Here is a 22,860-nt window from a genome sequence, read left to right on the forward strand (position 1 = left end):
CCTAAATTAGCTAAAATTTAGGACATGTTACAAAACTATATTGTCTAGAATTTTAGAAGAGTACTTTTAATATTGGCCGGTTATTTTTCACACAGCGACGTTAACTAGGCAATGTACTATTACCTATAACATTAACTAAAACACCAAAGTACGCATATTTCCAAACATCTAAATTAGCTAAAAATTTAGGACATGTTACAAAACTATATTTTCTAGAACTTTAGAAGAGTACTTTTAATATTGGCGGTTATTTTCACACAGCGCCGTTAACTAGGCATATCCCCATACTTTTACCGTAGGCTATTTGTAGAGGTCAGGCGTCAATGGGAAAGAGCACTGTGTATTGTGCATAGGAAAACGGACAGTAACTGCAGTATATGGTCCCTTTTCTTTTCCTTTGCGTTCCCGATTTTCTCTTTCAATTTTTGTCGGAAGAGCACTTTTCTCTTTCATTTTTTTTTGTCCGGGTGGGGCTTTGCACCATGCACACCATTGGTTAGGGGCACCCGATCTACTTTCGCCCCCGGGCACCCTGAACCAAAGTTACGCCACTGATATATTCAACATGAATCTTCCACAGAGGGAGGACAAGTCAAATAAAATTGGTTAATGTGCTATTCCATTTGAATCTTACTCCCCTGTGGAAGATATTTCCAAAATCTTCCCAGGGGGAGAGTGGATATTAAATGGAATAGCCCACCGGAGTTCACCACCAGAGACGATATCTTGTGCTTCCTATGATGCATTTCTAACATTTTAATGTACTGATTTGTGATATATTGCAACATGGGTCGATAGTGATGAAATGTACCTCGAACAGAACATATCCGGCCGCAAAAAATCTTCGTAAGAGATAAAGCAACATTATACAATGTAAATCCATGTGCAAAAACATCATAAGAGCGAAGTTAAAACTTGATAGGAGAGAAATGATACATTAAAAATTAATACATTAGATACTAGTTTAAAATGATAATGGCAGACGGAAAAAATAACAAAGAAAAATGATGAATTTGAATAAGCGAAATAAACAGATCATGTGTTTTAATCCACAATTTGAACTGTGACACAGAAGCTGATATTCTTGCATACATGGAGTCCATTCCACCACAACTGAGTTCTAAGTGAGCATATTTTTTTGTTTTCCTATATTTAGGTAAAGTAATGAAACTGAGCGAGGGTGCAGAAGAAGTAGCTGGATTCTATGCTAGAATGTTGGACCATGACTACACCACCAAGGAGGTCTTCAACAAGAACTTTTTTGGAGATTGGAGAAAGGTTTGTACACCCCCTTGATCTCTTTATATTTTGTTTAATACCAGTGATTAATCAAGCTGTACTGATATATATTCTTTGTATTCTATCAATAATCATAGCAAATTAGTTTAAATTTTTGAGGTTTAAGAACATGACAGGACAGTACACCATACTGTAAAAGTAAATCATGCTGAATGAAAAAAAAGTCTTGTCGAATAGTCATTCTTAGAAGTAAAACAGTTAATTAGTGCACCTGCACAAAATTGGAACACAAATGTGTTTGCTTGCTATTGCCACTTGGCATCCTTAACAACATATCAAAATATGAGAAAAGGGAATTTAAGGAAAATGCTAATTTGCATAAAACAAAAATGGCCGCTAATGCAGGGCTTATATTTCAAAATTGGATGAATATGGGTAAAAACCATACCATTGTTTTCTTCTCATTAAGATTCAGAAAAAGTATAGTGTGACCAATGTACAGTTCTTGAGTTATATAGGCATAAGGGTCAAAATTAATGTCAAATATTGGTCTCCACAGGGGTAAAAAAAATCATATATGCTCTGATTATGATAAAATTGGTTTCAGATTGTTCTGCTTGGAACAGGGGTGTGAGAGAATTCAGCTTTTAAGCTGACTTTAGCTTTTTTTATTGCCAAAATTTATGTGCTTTCTTTCATTTTCGGCTCATATTTGGCATTTTTACCCTGATTTTACGCTGTTTTTCAGCTTTTTAAAATAATTTTGCTCTTTTTTTTGTCTGAGGCTTCTCACACCCCTGTTGGAAAAACTCTTTTTAGCCAAAGAATAGTTTGCCATATCTTAGGTGGGTTGTTACCTTGGTAACAGGGCAAAAAGCCCATTGAATCATATTAACTTTGAACTATGTTGGGATGTTCTAACCTTGTACATCTTTCTATAATCATTATATATTACAGGAAATGACTAAAGAGGAGCAAGCAACAATCACTAAATTAGAAAAGTGCAATTTCAAACAACTGCATAAATACTACTTGGAGAAATCTGAAGAGAGGAGGAATTTGTCTAAAGAAGAGAAACAGGTAGGTCAATCAAAATAGTGCACAATGTTGGATCAATAAACTTGGTTTGCTACAAGGGACCATTTTACAAATTTTCATTCATCATTTTATTGGTAACTTGGCCTGAAGTACTCTTTACTCCCTTGTTACTAATTCATAACCTTTGTGTATCACACCATATGTGCGTCCCCATTCAAATTGCTCGTTAGATGATATACGCACACCAGCGCGGAGGTTATTGATATCCATCAATGACCGCCGTGTGTGACGTAGCAAGGAATTATGACGTAGCAAGGAATTATGCGGTACAATTACTTCTGCGTGTGCACATCCGTGAAAGTCAATAGTGAAGGTTCCGAATTGATTAAAAACAAAAAGCAAGTTTGAACGCAGAAGTGATAACGTTCACGCCAAGTGACCGATCAACAGTCTTTACAATAAGAGTGATTAGGAGTGGAGACTTCACTTCGAGCAAGGCACTCGGTAATCACCATCACATACTCGTACCTCTGAACAATTATGAAATTTACTTGAGTATCAGTTGCAATAAGAAACTGAAATGGTTTGTTGTTTTTGGCATTCACTAGTTGATTGTATTTTAGTTTTAACTTGAGGGAAGAAATTCCACACTATGTATAAATTTTCAGACATAGAAAATATTAAAAATAATTTTTTCAAGAAGCATGCCAAATTGCCAATTGATGTCCCTTGTAATTTTATCCCCCACAGAAAAACAAGAAAATAAACGAAGAACTAACAGAAGAGTATGGGTACTGTGTAATGGACAGTCATCGTGAGAAAATCGGGAACTTCAGGATAGAGCCCCCAGGTCTATTCCGTGGTCGTGGAGAACATCCAAAGATGGGCAAGCTGAAAAAGAGGATCCAACCAGAAGATGTCATCATCAACTGCTCAAAGTAAGAGGATTACCCTGCTATTCGCCGATCGCACAGTCATCTCAAAACGAGGTTCTACCCAAGCAAAGTGTGTGCGTCATCGACTGTCAAACGTGTGCTTTCATTACTGTGTACACTTTGCAATAACCTTCTGGCGCGTTGCAAGAAAAGCGTGAGAAACAATGAACCTTTTACACATGCGTTTGCAAGGAGGACCTTGTTTTGGTAGCAAAATGGCGGTTCCGTGCAAAGGGTGATAAATTCTAAAAAATGCACTAATCCTTTTTGAAGTGTTATACTTGTTCTTAAATTTGTGAGTGATTCTAAGCTTCCTAACATTTGCCTGTGCACCACCAAGATATTATTGAGTTGAAATTTTGCGGTCGCTGCACGAAAAGAGTGAAAACAAAATGTACCACAAATATTTTTTACAGTTACTGTGTTTGATGATGTGTAGCCCGTTTACTGGTTAACATCAGACCTATCTTGTCATTGGGCATGATATTCTATGTTATAGTGTTTTATACTCAGGCTGTCATTATATCACCTGACCTATGTTCTTACTTACACAGAGAAGCCCCTGTACCAGACCCACCCAAGGGGCACAGGTGGAAGAAAGTCATCCATGATAACAAGGTGTCCTGGCTCACAACGTGGACAGAAAATATACAGGGACAAAACAAGTACATAATGCTGAATCCTAGCTCAAGGATAAAGGTCAGTTATTATGCAAATGAAGAGCTTTGTTGCAAAACCCCTTACATCCACTTGAGCAATTTTGAGAACACATAAAAAAATAACAAATACTTATATAAGGGGATTTTCAACAAAAGCAGTTTTTGGCGGGATGCGCATCCTACTCGAGCATCCTGCCAAAAACTGCTTTTGTTGCAAACCCCCACATATCAGTATTTGTTTGATTTTTTGATGTGTTCTCAAAATTGCTTGAGTGAATGTAAGGGGTTTTGCAACAAAGCTCTTCAAATATCAATGCAGTAATGAGACAAGTACCATATTGTTTGTATGAAACGCTCCCCTCTAATAAATGCCCCCCTCTAATTTTTCAATGAAAAATGCAGAAATTTCAATGCTATATTGTGAGAGTAAGCTTAATACTTGCATAAGTCATGTCAGCGACAGTCGCTAAATTGCTTACCGACTCAAAACTTCCATCCAGTTTATTGCCTAATTATGGTAGAATTTCACTAATTTCATCAGATTCTTGTTTGATTACGAACTTCCGTATGTAATTTTGCATTTACCGCAAAAGTATTATGTTCCATGCGGCTCCGTGAGTGCCGCCATCTTGAATTTGAACCTGGAAATGACTTCCAAAGTTTATCCCTGATTTGGAAGCTTTTTGAACTAAAAATTCACTTTGCGACCTACCGACCCAAATAAATTTTGAGCTGAAATGGCAAACAGACCTTTGGCCTTATTGCCCCTCATGTCTACCCCTGAGCCATTCTTCACAAAGAGAGTAATTTAGGCACCGGAGTTTCGCGCGATTTAAAACGGCAAAATGCGCGGCTGTTTTTTTATAAATGCGCGAAAATTCAAGTCAAAAAGCGTGAAAATGCGTTTTCCAGTATTTAAATTCACGATTATGACGATACACACGTACCCCGGGTCTACACCTCATCAAATGTTGATTGTTAAAAAAAAATAAAAGTGCATTTTCGCCGTGATATTCCATCTCCGTTCGCTATGATAATTTTTCTCATTTCTGTGTCAGTTTTGGTCCGAAACGTGGTCAAAAACAGGTGCAAAAACATGAGCAAAGTCTGTCAATCTTGAGCAATTTTCGTTCGTACTTTCACTTCCGCATTTCTTTTTTTAAATTAACGTGTAGTTGATGCTACAAAAACTAAAACACGCGCTACCACAAATAATATGAAAAAGGAGTTATCATTTGGATTTTGTCTTTAAAATTGCTTTTATTCATCGTAACAATAATACTAATAAAGGAAACCTAGATTATTTATGAGAAAATAAACTTAAAATATTAAAAATTGAATATTGTCAGGTTGTGATAAATAATTAAATAAACATTAACGGCACGTTAGCGGCACGTGCTTGGTTGTAAACAAATCAATCGGGACTTCCCCACCATCAGGCCAGCGATCGTTCGGAAAGCATGCAAAAAGTGCACGATTTCCTGACGTTGCATTTACAAATATTGCAGAATTTACTTCAATTCTCAGCAGGTGGGTCAAAATTTTGGGGCTTTTATTATCTGGACGCAATGACGCACACTAACGGGAAGCCTGTTATGTTGTAAAAAGGTTATTATTGGTGAATTTACATTGAAATGTAGTGTGTTTGGCAAAATTCTCAAAATTCACGATGGACCACCAAAATCGCGATGGACCCCCAAAATCGTGTAATTAAATGGCCCTAGTATGCACTTCTTGCTCTGCTATAGAGGTATTCTTATTAAGAATTGTTTCCCTTCTAATCCAACAGGGTGAGAAAGATTGGCAGAAGTATGAAACTGCACGCAATCTGAAGAAGATTATCGGAAAGATTCGGGAAAACTACCATGAAGATTTTAAGAGTAAAGAGATGCGTGTGAGACAGAGAGCTGTGGCCATGTACTTCATTGATAAGGTAAGAAAGTGGACAAATATAATTGTGTGTATTGTTGATCAGGGTTGTCACTACGCACAAAAATTTTTTTTTAAATAATAATTTTTTTTTTCCGGAAGGGGGTGGTACCCTCAAAGCCAACCCTGTTGTTAGTATCGTAGATAATTCAGAATTCTAGTAAGCAAATCCAAAATTTGGGTTGATGTTACGTACCTCATGAGTTATGTAACATCAAAACAAATTTTGGATTTGCTTACAAGAATTCTGAATTATCTATTTTATTGACAATCCTGATTAACTTATTTGCGAATATTGTATACGAGTTGATATTCATACATACTGCAGGGTCAGAATTTCGGCGTGAATCAGAGAATGGATTCTCGCAACGATTCTCGTAAACAGATTTGCTAAATCAAAGTTGATTCCCGCAAACGTAGTTTACACAGACATTGATTTGCAAGATTGATTCTCGCACTATGAAATGAAATTCTGATCCTGTACTGTTTTGTGTTGATTGGAACTGTTTTTGCTAGTTCAACTATCAGCAGATAGCAGATAGTAGTGCCTCAAATCAGAATAGGCCTGTTTACACACCCTTACATACTTCGTCAAATATTATTCTCATTTTTTGCAGCAATCTCTGTAAAGTAACGTATCCCGGGTACAGTGATTAAAAATGACAAGTCACTACCACTATTGAATACCTAAGTGGAAGAAGGGCCCTACTCCAACATTTTACAAAAATGAGTTGTACCCAGCATTTTATCGCCAGCAGACTGTTCTTCCTTGTGTGTGAAAGAAGAGCCAAAATCCACTCTCTAAATAAGTCTACGAAGTACACTTTATCATGGTTTTCATGGAATTGCTTTAATGAGGAATTTTATTTATCCATGAAATCTGCTTTTCACATACAATAAACGTTCTTGTTAACATATTACTTGCTTCTACTTGTGCAATTAATAGATAATTACCAAATTTCTGTAGCTATTTATAACACATCTGCTTACAGAACTACCACTTGCAGTTTATTAGTGGAAGAAGGGCCCAACAACTCTGGCTCGTATAAGACATGTACCGTTGCTACGGTTGCCATGAAAACAATAAGACCTGTACCGTTGCCATGAAAACATCATATATCATTTCGAATGTATGTTCATGTATTAAAGGTCCCCTGAAGATGAAAACATTCTGTCTATAAAACTTTTCTAAATATGAAATTTTTTCTTAATATCTCAACAGTTTTGATAGAGTTGAGCCCTTCTTCATAACCCCCTTATCTAACAATGTTGCTGATTGGGCCAATTGATAATGAAAACTTCTTTTTGACCAATCGGCAGAGTTCTCATGGTTTTTTTTAAGGTTTTCAGTTATTAATCTTGATTACTTGTCCTTTTACACAGCTTGCTCTGAGAGCGGGAAACGAGAAGGAAGATGGTGAGACTGCTGACACAGTAGGTTGCTGCTCACTACGTGTGGAACACATCACGCTGCATGACGAGCTTAATGGCAAGGAATTTGTGGTGGAGTTTGACTTCCTCGGAAAAGATTCTATACGATATCAGAACTCTGTGCCTGTGGAGAAGAGGGTACGTCATTTAAAGCTAGTACTTTTCACACATTTAATTTTTCGCGCTGTGCAGATTTTTGAAGTACTCTGGCTTGTAAATCAACGTCTAGGCATTGAGCCTATGCGTAGCGCACTAAAAATGTTCTTATCATCAAGTTTTCTTACATAAACCTGCATAAAAGAACATAGATTATATTCGCATAATTTTATTTTTACAGTAGCTGTACTGAGCGCAAAAACTAAATTCATGTAAAAATTGTGTTACATGCCCCACTCAATTGTACTGTACTGGTTTTAAACCCCTGGATTAGAGTAAATACCTTGCTCTTCTACACAGGGGTGTGAAATCTCCGTCTGCATTTTTAATATTCCCAGATCCGTTTAAATTCATGCATTTCCGTGGGTTTTTTTCAATTTCTCGAATCCGCGATTTTGGTAATTGGTCACCGTATTCCTTTTAAAAGGAATTTTTTTTTCTCAACATCCTCAACTCCAGTAAAGAAAGAAAACCATCGCTCTATGTAGAACACACTACAAACACGTATTATGACGCTGGAGATGAGAGTAGGAAACATGTGATACATATCCCACATATTGTTGCGAAGTTCACTTATTCTTTGAATCCTTGTTCGTACTCATTGAACTGTGCCCATCGGAATGATATAAAATGGCAGCGACCAGGATTCCCTTGTGTAGCGAACTGAAGTGAAACTGAACTGATATTTTAATCCAATCCATCCACCCAAACTGTGATGACATGTTTACTAAAAATCAGAGGGAATTAAGAGAGGGTATATCATGGCTACCAGGATTGTAATTTTGTTGTGCAACACCGCATTTATGCAATGAAATACAAGCTTAAAATCTTCTAATATTTTATGACGAAATACGCACGAATCACGGGATAGCCATTGAATTGATTGGTAGGTAAGCTTACTCTGCTGCTTGTTTTTTATCGCGTTTTTTGGAAAGCTCCGTTCACACCCCTGTCTACAGTTTTCATCACTTTTCACCTCAGGAATTATGACTTGCTTGCTTTTACAGGTGTACAAGAATCTAAAACTATTTGTGGAAAATAAAGCCGGCAGTGACAACTTGTTTGATCGGCTCAATACCTCCATCCTGAATCAGCATCTACGAGATCTGATGGATAACTTGACAGCTAAAGTGTTCCGTACTTATAATGCTTCCTTCACATTGCAGAACCAGCTCAATGAACTCACAAATGGTATGTAACAGACACCTTCAATCCAAGAGCCAAGTTGCTAAAATGTGTGTGTGTGGGGGGGGCATACCATCTTGGTATCTTGAGATGTGTGCATTTAACCCCATGAGAACTACCTGCTGATTGGTCAAAATGAATATTGTTTCTAATTTTGAACCAATCAAGGAGGGTATAAATAAGATCATCTGCATTTAAGCCTAGTCATAATTGGCAATTGAAATGAGCATTTCAAGTTATCAACCAATCAGAAATGCTGTTAGATGACCAGTAGTGTCCAGGGAGTTCAGATCAGAAGGACAGTCAGTAAGTAGGCAACAGAACCAAATGCTAGGATCCCGAAATACTCCTTTAAGATGTGTAGCAACTGTCTCGTCTCGCTTACTTCTGGACACACACATTTGATATCCTTGACACAATGGACTGCATCACTACCTACAGTACACCAGTGAAAAAGTTCTTAGCATTCAGCATGAGTGGCCATAAGTTTAGTCGCCATCAAAAGATTAGGGATAGTGATGTGGATACCTATGATGTATTCTAAATTTGCACCTAAGTTTATATTAATTCTTATTTGTTGCTATCATTGCAGATGAAGATAGTGTAGTAGCAAAAGAACTGGCGTACAACCGTGCCAATCGTGCCGTGGCCATCCTGTGCAACCATCAACGTGCCGCTCCCAAAACATTTGACAAGCAGATGACCAATCTACAGGAGAAGATTGACAAGAAACATGATGACATCAAGAAGGCCAAGAAAGAATACAAAGCCTTGAAGGTAGATTACAAGTCAAGTCGCAGCGAGAAAATTAGAGAGTAAGTTGAGATGCAATACTTCATAAAAAGTATACTATTTTCCTTATAGTTATAATCAAGATGCGTGTCTAGATTATCGGGTAATTAAAAAGAGCTACAATCAAGGAAAAAAATAGTTGGCACACTTGCACTAAACAATGGAAATGCGTGCCCTATCAAAATTGGAGAGGTGAGTGAAACATGCATGCAAGATATGTGAAGTACAGACTCCCCCCTATATCTCACCCTTCCCCACTCCCCATCTTTCAATGTTGGAGGGTCTCACGGACCTGTTGACAACATGGCTTGGTCCAACATTTAATTGGAAGAGCGGGGGCAGAGATATACCAAAAGACAGTCAAGTATGCCAACCATTTTTTCCTGGATTGTAGGTCACGTCCGAGTCATGATGGTACGCAACTTGTTCAGCGAATACGATGACAATATATCCTGACATAAATCAGAAAAAGTACAGCCTGTCTTTGAATGCAAAAGTGCATTGACTTAAATTGGAATATGGTTCTTATGATTTAAGTGACTGACGTATTCAAGGGGTCGCTATGTTAGCGGTAGGGATCCAGTTTGGGTTATAGTTCTGTTGAGTGTTATGGTAAAGGGTAATCATGTACCATGAACTCAGCAAATGTACCTTTTTGATAATCATTTTGAAGTAGAAGAGACAATTCCAACTATATCCAACTTTGCATAAGCCTGGACATGAAAGAAAAACCTTTTGGCTGTAGGAATTTCACAATGATCAGGGGTCCATTTCACTCGACTTTTTAACCCTTCGTAACTCAAGTAACCTTTCGTAAAGTTACGAATACCCACTACTAGACGTAACTTTATGGAGGGTCCCTATAGATAGTAAATCCTTATTACTTTCGAAGGGTACCATTCGTAAGTAAGTGAAATGAAATTTACGACTCGTCGTAAGTTACAAGCAATTTCGACACAAAGCTTGGTAAAGTTTATTGAAATGGACACCAGAAGTCACAAGTTGCTTCAGCCTTGTCATAATAAGGCTTGTAGAGCAGTCAGTGACCATTCTTTCTTTGCATATTTGAAACAGTGCCTTGGAACGTAAGAAAAAGCAAGTAGAGCGACTAGAAGAGCAGCTGATGAAATTAGATGTGAAAGCCACCGATAAACAAGAGAATAAGGAGATTGCGTTGGGCACCTCTAAGCTTAACTACCTAGACCCACGGATATCAGTAGCATGGTAAGTAGCTTATGCAAACAATCCTTTGCAAAGGTAGTAATGAAATGCCTTGTATGTATGGTGTTTTGAATTAGCAGCACCTTGTTGTTGAGTATGCGTACATGTTTGCTGGTAAATAGGACGCACACAAGATTTTTCACTCTGCGGACTTGCTTCCAACCGAGGACCGTCCTTGGTCTCAAACTGCTGCAATAGACCTCAAATGCATGCTAAATTGATTTGAGCGATATTATTTGCTCAAAACTGCTGAGCATACGTGTAAAAACTACAGTCCGCAGTTGAGAGCTAAAATTCTGTTTCGTATCATACACACAAAAAATCCATTTTAGTCCACGAATATGTGATGAAAATACCACACACACATCCGCGGCTAGATAGCAATATACTGTGTCTGCGGTTGCCGGCAAACACACACAGACATGTTGCCGTTCCTTGTTTAAGCTTTATTAAATTTCAATTTGATCCTTAAAAATTATAATTTGCAATTTACTATAAACTTGCTCATTATTTCATTTCAGGACCAAGAAATATGACGTCCCTATAGAGAAGGTGTACAACAAAACGCAAAGAGAGAAATTCCGATGGGCCATAGACATGGCTGGAGCAGAATTTGTATTTTAACATTTGGTATGGGGTGTCAGTGCCTCTAGGTAATAATGTAAATCAAAAAGTATAGTTGCCTAATTATTACTGTGTATTTTTATTACTATTAGTAGATTTGAAATTTCAACACATTTTCACATCTTCTTGTCCTGTGAAACATTGTGTTGTAGCCCTTTGATCTGCTCAGTTCATACAGAAAGTGTTTTGTCATATATCCGTACCAAACATTGCAGTGTGGTCATTCTTCTGTGAGACATTTGGATTTTTTTTTAAATTTGTTTTGCCTTCACTGTGTAGTACCGGGTGTCCCAAAAAAAGGTTACATGTAGATTTTTGAAAATAATGTAAGTTAATGTTAACATATAAAATTATCCTTTTCATGACATAACCTATGTAGCCTCTACTAGTACCCCTGTGAATGTCAAGTTCACAACGTGCGTTATTAGCCTGCATTCCACGCATTCCTGAGCAAGTTGTTTACCATGTTTACGTTACATAATGCAACACGAGGTTCACTGCCCGCATGCACGTGCACGGTACATTTGGCGCGGGTCATTTGAAGAGGTCCAGCCATAGCATGGCAGACACAGTTTATTATTTTGTTGAACAGATAATTAAATTAATTGTTCAGTATTATTTCGAATGGACAATATTCTTACAGTTTTTTACACAGCAGCGATTTCAACTTTAAAAAACCTAAATGCAAATTGTTATTATCGTAATGCTGGTGGCAGGAGATACAGCGTGCAGAGCTGCTTTGACCAAAAAGTGTTCCTCTCTAGTGACCATCTTCCTTTATTTTTTACCACCAAGAGTCAAGAAGCTATATAAAAATATGCAATATTTAATCGTGAATATGGTTCTTTATAGTGCAATAAGTTTTTCAGCCATGAACAAAATAATAATAAAAAATAAGAGATAAAGTAATAAGAACAAATAGAAAACAAAGATGTACTTGTGTTCAACTTTCGTTGTACAATATTTTGATGATAAGTAACTCTTAAAAATCATGTCATCTTGCGCTAATAAGTTAAGTTGCTTTTACGATACGGAGTTGAAATTTAGCAGACAGTTACAAGAAGGATGAATACATAATACCTGAAAAAATGACACTGTTTGGTTATACCATCGCAAAATGCGGTTAATTTTCTACATGTAACCTTTTTATGGGACACCTTGTAGATACATTTTGAATATGGGCAATTCCAAGTGCATCATTCTGCAACGCAAAGTTTGCAGGTGATTAGAATAATGGTAAACTATTTCGGTAAGTGAATGATTAAGGGAGGAGAAACTTTTCCAAACCACCCTAATTTCCTAATTTGTATATGCAAACTAGCGGAATGATGCTTGGATTTGCCCATATGAGTACACAAATATCAGTATAAAAGTTTGGCCCAAATGAGACTTAAAAAATACAGAGAAGTAATAATTGACTTGGTTATTATCACTTATTCAAAAATTTTGTTTGACAAATTCACTCAAATACGTTTTTTCCATTCAAAATGGTACTATTAAACTACCAGTGCATCAAATTATGTTTTAAACTTAGTGTGCTTGACTTGTTGTATAACGTGGTACACAGATCATTATTTATTGTAATTACACAGGGCAAAGTGTTACCACAATGTAGATAAGTAGGCTCAGCAATGTCCAAGCACAGTTTTGAAAAGGGCAATTCCATTGTAACAGACACACTTACATGCTTTGAATGATAATAATTTATGCTTTTGCACATGTACATATAGGGTGATACAATCAGGCCTCAAAATACTTTTTAATTTTGGGGGCTACTTTTGAAGAAAAAAAAATGTCCTGTAATATAACTTTTGGGGCTACGTTCAGGATTTCAGGGGTCTGAATATCCTACATCTCCATTTACTCTGAGCCACTAGCCTCAAAATAGTTTACTTTCAGCAGCTACCTTCTATTAAAAGTCACCCCTGTAAATTTATTTTAGAGGACTGTTTCAGCATTTTCAGGGAAAATCCCTCTTGGACAATTGAGGTGGTTTTATATATATTTTAAGGGTTTTTAGGCTTGTAAACATCAAGTCTTGTATCAATTGCCTTGTGAGAATCTCGCCCGACATTTTTAACAGTAGTGGGTGACACTTTCAAATAACTGCTCGGATATCAAATCTTAAATTTCATCACACAATAAAGATTAATAGCCAGTGAAAAATCCATTAGCTCAGGTGGTAGAGTGTCGGATCAGTAACCCGAAGGTCCCGGGTTCAAATCCCGGATGGTCTGTATAAAATGTTTTTCACTCGCTGTCATCTGTAATATGTGAAGAAAATGTGGAAATTCTGTCAAAAATTTGGAAGTTGATTTTTAAAACAAATCCAGAGTTTCTGTTATGGGTACAATAACTATGAATTGTTATTAATTCAGAAGATTGAAAATGTGTGTTGTTAATTTAAATGTATTGGGATGTTGTCTCGGAGAAAGAAGGATAAATTGCACAACGATACCATCATGGATTGGATGATTTTAAAGCTGTAAAGTTGCGTGGCAAGTATTATAGTGATGTGTTTTTGTAGGCGTGTTTATATATTTTTTTTTTAAGTGAATGTCGCTTTATTGTTTTACGGGGTCAGTGATATCATTTTGAGATATGTGTGTGAAGATTCATTACATTTAAGGATGAAATAAACATAATTGCATTCAAGCATAACATCTCAATTGTTTCAAGTCTTTGAGTTTGTTGCAAGCTAATTGGAGCATTGGGTTCAGCTTTGCCAACTTATATCTTTAGGGTGAATAAAAATCTACCCATCATAAGTGAGACTAGTTTGATATTCTGATAAAAAGTGTTTGATAGTGAGATACACTTCCATCTGGCGTCTTAGCAAGACTTGATCAGTTTGCATTTTGACTCCATTAAATTGAAAATATTGTGCAAGAGACCATCACTCGTGCACAATGCATCATGCGCTATGCCGCATTTCGTGATTTGGTAGTGACGTAGGTACACATTTCACTCCCATCGCAGTTGAAACATGTGCGATAACAGGCTCAAAGGCAAATTTTCATCATGCTGTGACGCAACCACATAAATGTATCAACATCACTACCAAACTCAAAATGAAGCAAAGATTTTAGTCCTTTCCAAGATATTTGGAAAATTTGCCCCCTTTACAATTTGCCAAATTTTGTCTGTTACTTTTGATTTGAGCATTACAAGAACGACTTTCATAGCATTAACAATCAAGACATTAATTTTAATATTGATTGAAATTTAAGATTGGTGCTCATTGTCCCTTTTGCTCATCATTTTAAAAGATTAACCTAATTAATGAAAATAGAGATGTTGGAAACAGTCAAAATTTCAGATAATTCAATACCTCAATATTTCCGACATCTAGCAACAACTTGCTGTCATTTTTTGATCCCACACAATATCAGTAAATCAAGATGGTTAACTCTCTCAATTTATATCCCAACTTAATAGCAGTCCTGGTGTGGGAAAGGATTAAAATCTTTGGCTGGAATCTCTGGCAGATACAAACTCTGGATGTTACGTCTTATGTAGTCCTTCATGTCTCTTGACTCAAAGTTTGCTGTGCATATGGTGATCCAGATCCACTGAGGGAGGGTGAGTTTAGTAAATGTGCTAATTCCATTTTAAACTCCTACTCCTGCTATGGACAAAATCTTCCACAGGGGGAGTGTGGACTTTAAATGGAACAGCCAATTGGCAAGACGGCCAATCAGCACGGTTCTACTTTTAATGACATTTGACATAACATTGAGAGTTAACCTCCGTCAGCCACTATATTTGTAACCAAGTGCATGAATTGTGAAGGAATTTAAGGTATGGTAACATGGCTATCATTGTAGACTATGTTTGCCATAAACAGATTCTTTGCTTTGGTAATATACCTCAATCTCAACAAGTTGTGTGATCTGCAATATTTACATTCCATACCATGTGTAAGATTGTTTTCTATTAAGTAAGTAGAGAAAGAAAGTGCTTTTATTGCATTGAGGATTTTTTTTTTCACGGAGTGTTTCATGGTTATTGTGAAAGCTTGTCAAATGCAGGTGTTACAAGAGAATAGCATATTTATTAGTGTGTTTCTACTAACAACTAAGCCAAAACAGTTTTTGCTGTATGACTACAAACTCTGTTATTTAAATTTATCTGTGTGGACAATTTCTGGTCGCTGGAGAATGGGGCAAACCAGTTCTGATGTCGTCAGTAAAACAAACTAGATGATATACAAAGTGCCTCTGTCAGAATGTCATAAGTCTGTGAAGGAGCAAGGCCAGGGCATGATCTTATGTTTATGCACGTTTGCCATGGTTAAGTCTCTTACATTCAATTTGGAATCCAGCTGTTCCATTTCTCACCAATAAACAAGATTATATGCATCCTGCCTGCTGCAAATCTCTTTTAAGATACATGTAGCCTTGTCAGAATGTATATCAATATCCACATTTGCACCCATTCAAGGTCTTCTCAGAGGCCTTCCTACAGGACCCGTACGTCATCTATGCACCCAATTGTATGCCTGGTAAAGCTACACAATGCATCACTAATCAGCAAGCTCCCAAATTGGGAAATGCCATGTATAGTTAAAATGTATTTTTATGTGAAAACCATGGAGCTCTGTATACAATGTATACAGTTCTGTGGTAAATACCCACCTGTGAGTCATGTAGATCAAATTTAAACAGGGAGCCCCGCTTGGTCAGTTCTCCACAGAAGAACTAACAATACACCTGTTACTTTGATGACAGACAGAACAGAATTAACATGGATAAATTTTAACCTTGATTAATTCCCCAAGGAACTTGAACCAAAAGTGGGGCTTTCCCTTTAATAAGGTCAAGCAAATCAGTTCTTTGAAGAAAAAGAAGTTTATGAGTATTAGCTATTCTCCAAAACATCTTTTGAATAGAGCTTGCGATTTTCAAAAGTATGTATCATGCATCCGCCATGCATGTATTCAAAATCCCATCACAGAGCGATTTTGAATAGATTTCAAGGACGTATGATATGTACGTTTGGAAATCCCAAGCTATTATATTGCAATCAACTTGCTTATCAGCTATCAAATTGGTTTGCTTGATCTTATTAGTGTGTGACCTGCTCCCGCCAAGTGAGCGTGAAGTCACAAGTTTGGAGTTTCAAGACGTATTGAGTTGCTGATCTTTGTTTGAAGACACCTGTATTGGCAGTGTTATGCCCTTTTGAATGGGACAATTGGGACATCTAGGAAACTCCAAACTTGCAACTTTACGCTCATGTTGGGGTAGCAGTCACATTGGTGCTAGGGGTAGATTCCTTTTGACCAAGTCAATTCCATGTTAGATAAGCAGGATCTTTCCTGTATTGTGGTTCTGTTTTTTCACTGGGTTCCTTGCATTGTGTGGAGGTTTTATTTATAGATTATCATTTGTTTATGGGAAATTTTGGTTCTAGATAATATAATCCACTCAATACATGTATTTAACCCTTATGCTGAGAGGAAAAGTACTAACCTAGGAAATTAACAACTAAAAATAGTTTCTGTGGAATTCTACCTTAACCCCCTGAGCACTACCTGCCGATCTAACATTGCCTCTGGTCAATTACACGATATCTTCACTTTAATCACCAATCAGAATGGAGCTTTGCAAGTTCACTCCAATGTTTTTGCATGGTGAAATTAATCTAACAATGTTGCTGATTGGTCCAATTGATAATGAAAACTTCTTTTTGGCCAATCGGCAGGTAGTTCTCATGGGGTTAACACACTTATATATTTTGATAATCATTATTTTCTGTCAGCTGTATCAAATACACCCTGCAAAAATGTTGACGAATCTATAATGTAGAAGTGGAAATTTTAAGCACAGCATCAATTTTTGAGCATTTTTGCACACTTTCAAGCTTTCAGAAATTTAAAATTGCAAAAGAAATATATTTTAGAAATCAGTGCTTGTCTGCTACAGAGAAACTCTAATCAGCAGTTTTGATAACTTTTAAAAATATTTTTGAATTTCGCAAGTTGAAAAAGAAATTTAGCCGTGCAAAGATTTTCATTTATACAATAAACATGCAATTGTGTGAGTAATCATTAATATCATCAGTATTGACAAATTTATCGGTCTATATTATACCATATTTGGCCTATAGTATTTTTAAGCAGTGTGCTGTTTTTGGGGGGCTATTCTAGACAAATTTGTACATAGGCTATATAGCAGGATGGGGTAAAAATGCGTAGTCTATTATAATCGAACAGGAGTATACTGGTATTGTACAAGATAAATCAATTTTTATATACACATGTAGAGCTCTCTATTCTGTATTTCTAGCTTGTCATTGGAAGTTTTTGATGATGGGAGACAGTTCATAATCATTGTGGTTCAAAGTGTTTCTTTAGACACATCCAGAGTGCTATTGTGCTATTCCAGTTGAAATGGGGTTCCCTAAATGGGTGACTCCATTTGAAATATACACCTGTGTGGGAGATTAACTCTCTCCACGCTGGTGTCGACTGCAGACGACAAGTTAAAAAAAAAATCAAAATTCAAAAAATTCAGAATTGTAAATTTTCATGGCCATATTTGGAATCATCATGAAAATGCATTAAAATGAGTACAAACAAGCCTAGTATTGGTTCAGTGGTTCTTAAGATAGCTCTTGATATTTTGACAAAATATCTCAAAACTTGGACTTTTTATGTTGAGGCTTATGGCCAGCACGCATAGCATTAAGGTCATATCTTCCATGGAAATTTCAACCGGAATAGCCCAATTTCAAGAATTGTTACCTTTTAAAAGCAAGTGTCTTTTTTGTAATAATTTTAATCATTTTATTAATAAGCAGGATTAGAAGAGAGCTAGACACTTCTAAAAGTTTGCACTCAAACTTAGAATATGATATTGACTTGGTTCTGTGCTCTTCTGAAACACATAGCTGTCGTCATCACCACATTCAAAAAGGATTTTTTTTTAAGTGAACAAAGAAATGTGATGGGCAAACATGTGTATGTATTGTTTAGTACATTATATTATAATGGTTTGCTGCAGCCAATGTTGCTGAAAATTCAAGTCTGTTTTAATATATATTATATGCAATCATTATGTCTCTAATTTTATGACGATAACATTTAATGTGTTCTTTGGTGTCGTGGCAGCTGATATTATCAAACAAAATGTGAATCCAGGAAAGTTTGCTTGATTTTAATTTGACTTCTTATTCGGAGTCAAGCATGAATTTGAAATGCCATAACTAGTCAGTTTCCCTCCTCATATTTTCTAATAAATCTTGTTGCACTGTTCAAAATAATGCTATTTTTACATTTGCCTTCCAATTAGTGAATTAGTAGGGAATTTGGTTGATTTTAATTGAATACATTTTATTCTTGCTACTACACATATACCATTATTTGCTTGAGCACTTGTTATTTAAAAGCCTATTTTATATTATGAAAATGTTGAATTAATAATTTGTTGGTAACATGTAATTCTTTGTTGATAGAGTAGTGTACTGTATACGCCAATATTTTCGCGGGAATATATTTTCACGGTTTCATGTATCATTGACAATTTCACGGGTTGTTAAATTCGCGGTTGTGGATATCTCCTCAATAGAATAACATAGTAAAATGCTTAATTATCATGTTTTCACAGGGTTTTATTTTCACGGATGCCTCTTGATCAGCGAAATCCGCGAAAATTTCAGCGTATACAGTAATAGAGAATTGTGGGCTTGTGCTGTGAACTGAACTCCAGAGGATTTTGTCTGTTTTCTAATAAATTGACCATAATTTATTCTGGATATTATTATTTTCAATTTTGCATGCAATACATAGCCATTCAATGGCCGAATGTACATGCTCTGAAGAATGCAATCCTTGTTTAAAATTATTTTACCCTTCCCTCCCCCACAACCACCACCCAGAAATGCAAAGTGAAATTAACATGGACTCAAAAGGAATAGCAGTATTTTTGTAGTAATTATAGACTAGCTTTTTATACTGGGTAATTCAGTAACCTTTGGTTACACCAATGTGGGAAGCAGTACAATGAAAAAATACAAACTTTTGTTCTCACACCCTGCCAACATACAATGACAATTTAAAAAGAGAGTGAGAGCAATCGCTCTCTACTGCTCTCCTTAAATCTGATATAGGAGAGTGATTTTAGCTCTTCCTTAGTTGACCATTCTCTCCTTACATTCTATTGTAAATGCTCTAAGCAGCTCTCCTTGAAGGCCCCAGAAGAGCTCTCCTGCAAATTCAAAAAGACAGTTCCGGGTAAAGAGTTCATTTGTCATGACATATACAGGTAATTAATTATTCAACAGGTTGTACAAAAGCTACATGAATGATGTATTCATGAATGTGCTTTATCACCTGGAGCAAATTATGATTTCAATTAGTCTGTCAAAAATGTAACTTTACTAGATACCAGGTACCAAGTATTAATTTATGTTAATAATATTAGATCATCGCAACTCAATGATTGGAATCTGCCGATAACTTTTACAAAGGTGCAACACTGCATTATCTTCATTAGCTCCCCTGTGTAATGTTTTTCATAAGCACAATTGCATTTATACACAACATTTTACATGGGAGCTAATGGACATTAAGGCTGCATTGTACTGAACCCTTGTTGGGTGTAAGGTGTAATACATCTGTATATGAAACCACACACTAAAAGACTTAATATTAAAAACAATGTATGGAAAGAAAGTATGTTATGCCAGTGTACCATCTACAGATGAACAGAACTACAGGGTCATAATACTACTGTTTTTGAAGCTATGTTTATGTCAGAAACGCCTACACTATTTTGCCCAGACCTTTCACACTGGCTCATCGATTGCGTAAGAAAAACTAGGTCACAATGATCAGCGAATGAGGTGATGATGATGTTAGCTAATCAGATCCAGACTTCAATGTTTACGCTGTAAACTATGCTAAAGCGGGCATTGTGAAAGGTTTTTGCAAATAGTTGTAATGTATTTGTTATTTATTGAAGATGTACATGTAACGTACCACTGTGAAATCTGCATGAATTGTGAAGTTGTAATGGGTTATCAGCTTACTTACATTGCATGCATGCAATCCCACCCTGGAGGATCAGGACAGGCTATTGGGTTATCAGCATAGCACTTGCATCGCATACATGCAATCCCATCCTGGATTATCAGGACGGGCTAATCAGTGTATCAAACCACAAGAAGGTTGTAATAATTTAATTTTTTTCTCTGGTTTGTGTTTTTATTTTATGTTTAGTCAGAGTGATGCTGGCGTGTCATTAGTTGACTAATCGGGACTATTCTGTGTGAAGACCACACCCCTGGAGGAAGATTCTGAATTCCAAACAAAGAATGGGCCAAATTGTGTCAAGACCAGCTGGGTTTCAACATTTTTTAGTTTTTTCAGCTGGATTTTTCTCAATTAACCTTTATATCAAAAAAACAAAGGTCAAACAAATAAAGTCAAAAGCAGGAAAACCCAGGCATATTGTTTATTCAGGAATTGACCTTTTTGGTAAATCCCATAAGCCTTTGCGGGTAGACTTGTCACGTGATGCTCACATCGTAACTGCACTTCACACTTTGAAATGGGCAGTTACAATGTTTGCTGAACAATGTGCACATCGGCGTGATGTCATGACAACATCTCTGGTCTACCTGCAAATGGTTGTGGGATTTACTAAAAAGGCCAAATGAGAACTACCATCTTCCACTGGGGGTGTGAATTTCAATTGGAATAGCCCATATTTTGAGCTCTTATATGTGAATCAATTCTGAATGTAATTTACTTTTAATTGTTCTTTGTGTCATTGTAGGACTGTACTTGCACATCTCCAGTCCATGGTATGGGTTTTAAAAATATAAAATTATACAAAAAAATAAACGCAAAACGTGAACTTGGTGTGATGTGTGTTTATTATTGTGGTGTTTGCGAGAGTGTTGTAGAATATAAGAATTGGACAACTATGTAGTCTTATGTTTTATTACTCGTTTCCTTTGGCATGTCACCAAGGGGGGAAATGCCATTATGGACTAAGAGTTTCTTACTCCCCTCATATTTCACCAAATAGTCTGGAGAAATGTTTGCTGGTTGAAAAAATGTCTATTCATACAATTTATACTTTGATTCTATTTGGCAATGCTGTGATCAAAACGATATCGTCACCTGGTACAGGGGTCCTCGAAACAAATTAAATTAATAGTCGGAATCTTAATTGTTTAGGTATTTTAACACCACAACTAAGCATAACTTGATAACCAATATGGTTTTGAATTTTGACAGTTGACCACACCATTCTTGAAATAAGAATTTTATGAAACTCATTTTCACACCTTTCCACGGATTAAAATGTCAATCGCTGATCTGTATTCACAGTGCTAATCACTGCGCATCATCAGCACATGAGGCGTGTTTTGTCATTGATAGATATGTAACTCTGTGGAACGGATTAGAAATGAAGTCGTTTCGTAAAATTCTTTTATTTTAAAAACGGAGCAGTCAATTGTCAAAATTCAAAAAGTTTGTGATAGCTGATATATTCCTCAACCATATCGTTATTTAGTCGTGTTTGATTTATGCGTTAAAATACCCAAAAAATTCAGTTCCCGACAATAGTTCTTTCAGTCTCTGTACAATCATGCCAATGGATTACTAGAATCTTGATGATGGATTATGTAAACTAAATTATTGATTCTATTCGGCAATGTTGTAATTACAACATCCAATCGATTAACCAGAATCTGATGATGAATTGTGATTTTTTTAAAGTAAATTATCTCTACAACAAAACAATTATATATCAAAGTAAAAATGATTTTATTGTTGTGTCCATTCAACAGCTTAAAACATACAGTGTAAATTTAATTTAAATTGTCAAGTTTGAGCCCTTTTTCAGCCATGGCACATACTAAAACATCTGGCATTTACCCCCCCCCCCCCCCTATAGATTCCCCCAATTTTAAGTGTCTTTAATATGCTGTAGAAGTGACTTAGTTAATCGGATTAACTACCATATCAAATAGATGAATACAATTTTGACCATACTGCCCTGCACTACAATGTTCACACAGTACCAATGCATTGAACCATAGATGTCAAAGAAAGGCTGATCACTCGCACCTGTAAGATAAGTATCTTTGAAAAGAGTGCTATTGTATTCAATCTATGTTTGCTGACATACACAGGTGATTAGTGCAATCTGCTTGTACTAGTGCAGGGTGATCTATTCAAAAATGTATTCATCTCTTGCTATGGTAGTTAATCCGATTATGATGTCAATTCTACCATGGAGGTATATAAATAAATGGAGAATGATCGCCAGAATTCTAATCTCCTAAGTGGAGATTATCCCGTTACCTCTATTCAATGAGTCACCAAACTTGAATAGACCAGCCACTTCAGCCAAGCTATTGATCTCCACGATGGTTATGAGCCTCTACCATGGTTCATTGATTGTCACTCCCAAAATTTCCTCATAGGAATTGACCCTACATTGACCCGCATCGGAAGCCTTGTAAAAGAAACTGTATAATGACGTCAGCTAGTTCAAAGTCACCAGTTTTGATAGCTTATAGTTTCAATGTATGATCGTATGAAAACCCAAGAAATTCGGATGTTCTGTTCTCAAGTTATGAAACTGTTTTCTACACTAGTTGTGCCGTAACTTGACAAATATACTTAGTTT

General features: G+C 36.4%; 1 protein-coding gene and 1 long non-coding RNA gene across 2 annotated transcripts in view; one reads left to right on the forward strand and one right to left on the reverse strand.

Annotated features, from left to right (window-relative positions):
• Nucleotides 1-21,072, forward strand: part of LOC140136133 (DNA topoisomerase I, mitochondrial-like) — a 25,835-nt gene extending 4,763 nt beyond the window's left edge. Inside the window, exons 7-16 of the mRNA XM_072157839.1 lie at nucleotides 1,157-1,278; nucleotides 2,197-2,319; nucleotides 3,028-3,215; nucleotides 3,767-3,911; nucleotides 5,661-5,804; nucleotides 7,184-7,369; nucleotides 8,395-8,578; nucleotides 9,165-9,387; nucleotides 10,439-10,588; nucleotides 11,107-21,072. Coding sequence (XP_072013940.1) covers nucleotides 1,157-1,278; nucleotides 2,197-2,319; nucleotides 3,028-3,215; nucleotides 3,767-3,911; nucleotides 5,661-5,804; nucleotides 7,184-7,369; nucleotides 8,395-8,578; nucleotides 9,165-9,387; nucleotides 10,439-10,588; nucleotides 11,107-11,209 — 1,568 coding nt within the window. The 3' untranslated portion in view covers nucleotides 11,210-21,072. The remainder of the gene's footprint in view (nucleotides 1-1,156; nucleotides 1,279-2,196; nucleotides 2,320-3,027; nucleotides 3,216-3,766; nucleotides 3,912-5,660; nucleotides 5,805-7,183; nucleotides 7,370-8,394; nucleotides 8,579-9,164; nucleotides 9,388-10,438; nucleotides 10,589-11,106) is intronic.
• Nucleotides 16,592-22,860, reverse strand: part of LOC140136145 (uncharacterized) — a 269,844-nt gene continuing 263,575 nt past the window's right edge. Inside the window, exon 2 of the long non-coding RNA XR_011856619.1 lies at nucleotides 16,592-16,745. This is a non-coding gene — a long non-coding RNA (uncharacterized lncRNA). The remainder of the gene's footprint in view (nucleotides 16,746-22,860) is intronic.

Source organism: Amphiura filiformis, chromosome 16, assembly GCF_039555335.1.
Source record: "Amphiura filiformis chromosome 16, Afil_fr2py, whole genome shotgun sequence".
Taxonomy (NCBI): Eukaryota; Metazoa; Echinodermata; class Ophiuroidea; order Amphilepidida; family Amphiuridae; genus Amphiura; species Amphiura filiformis.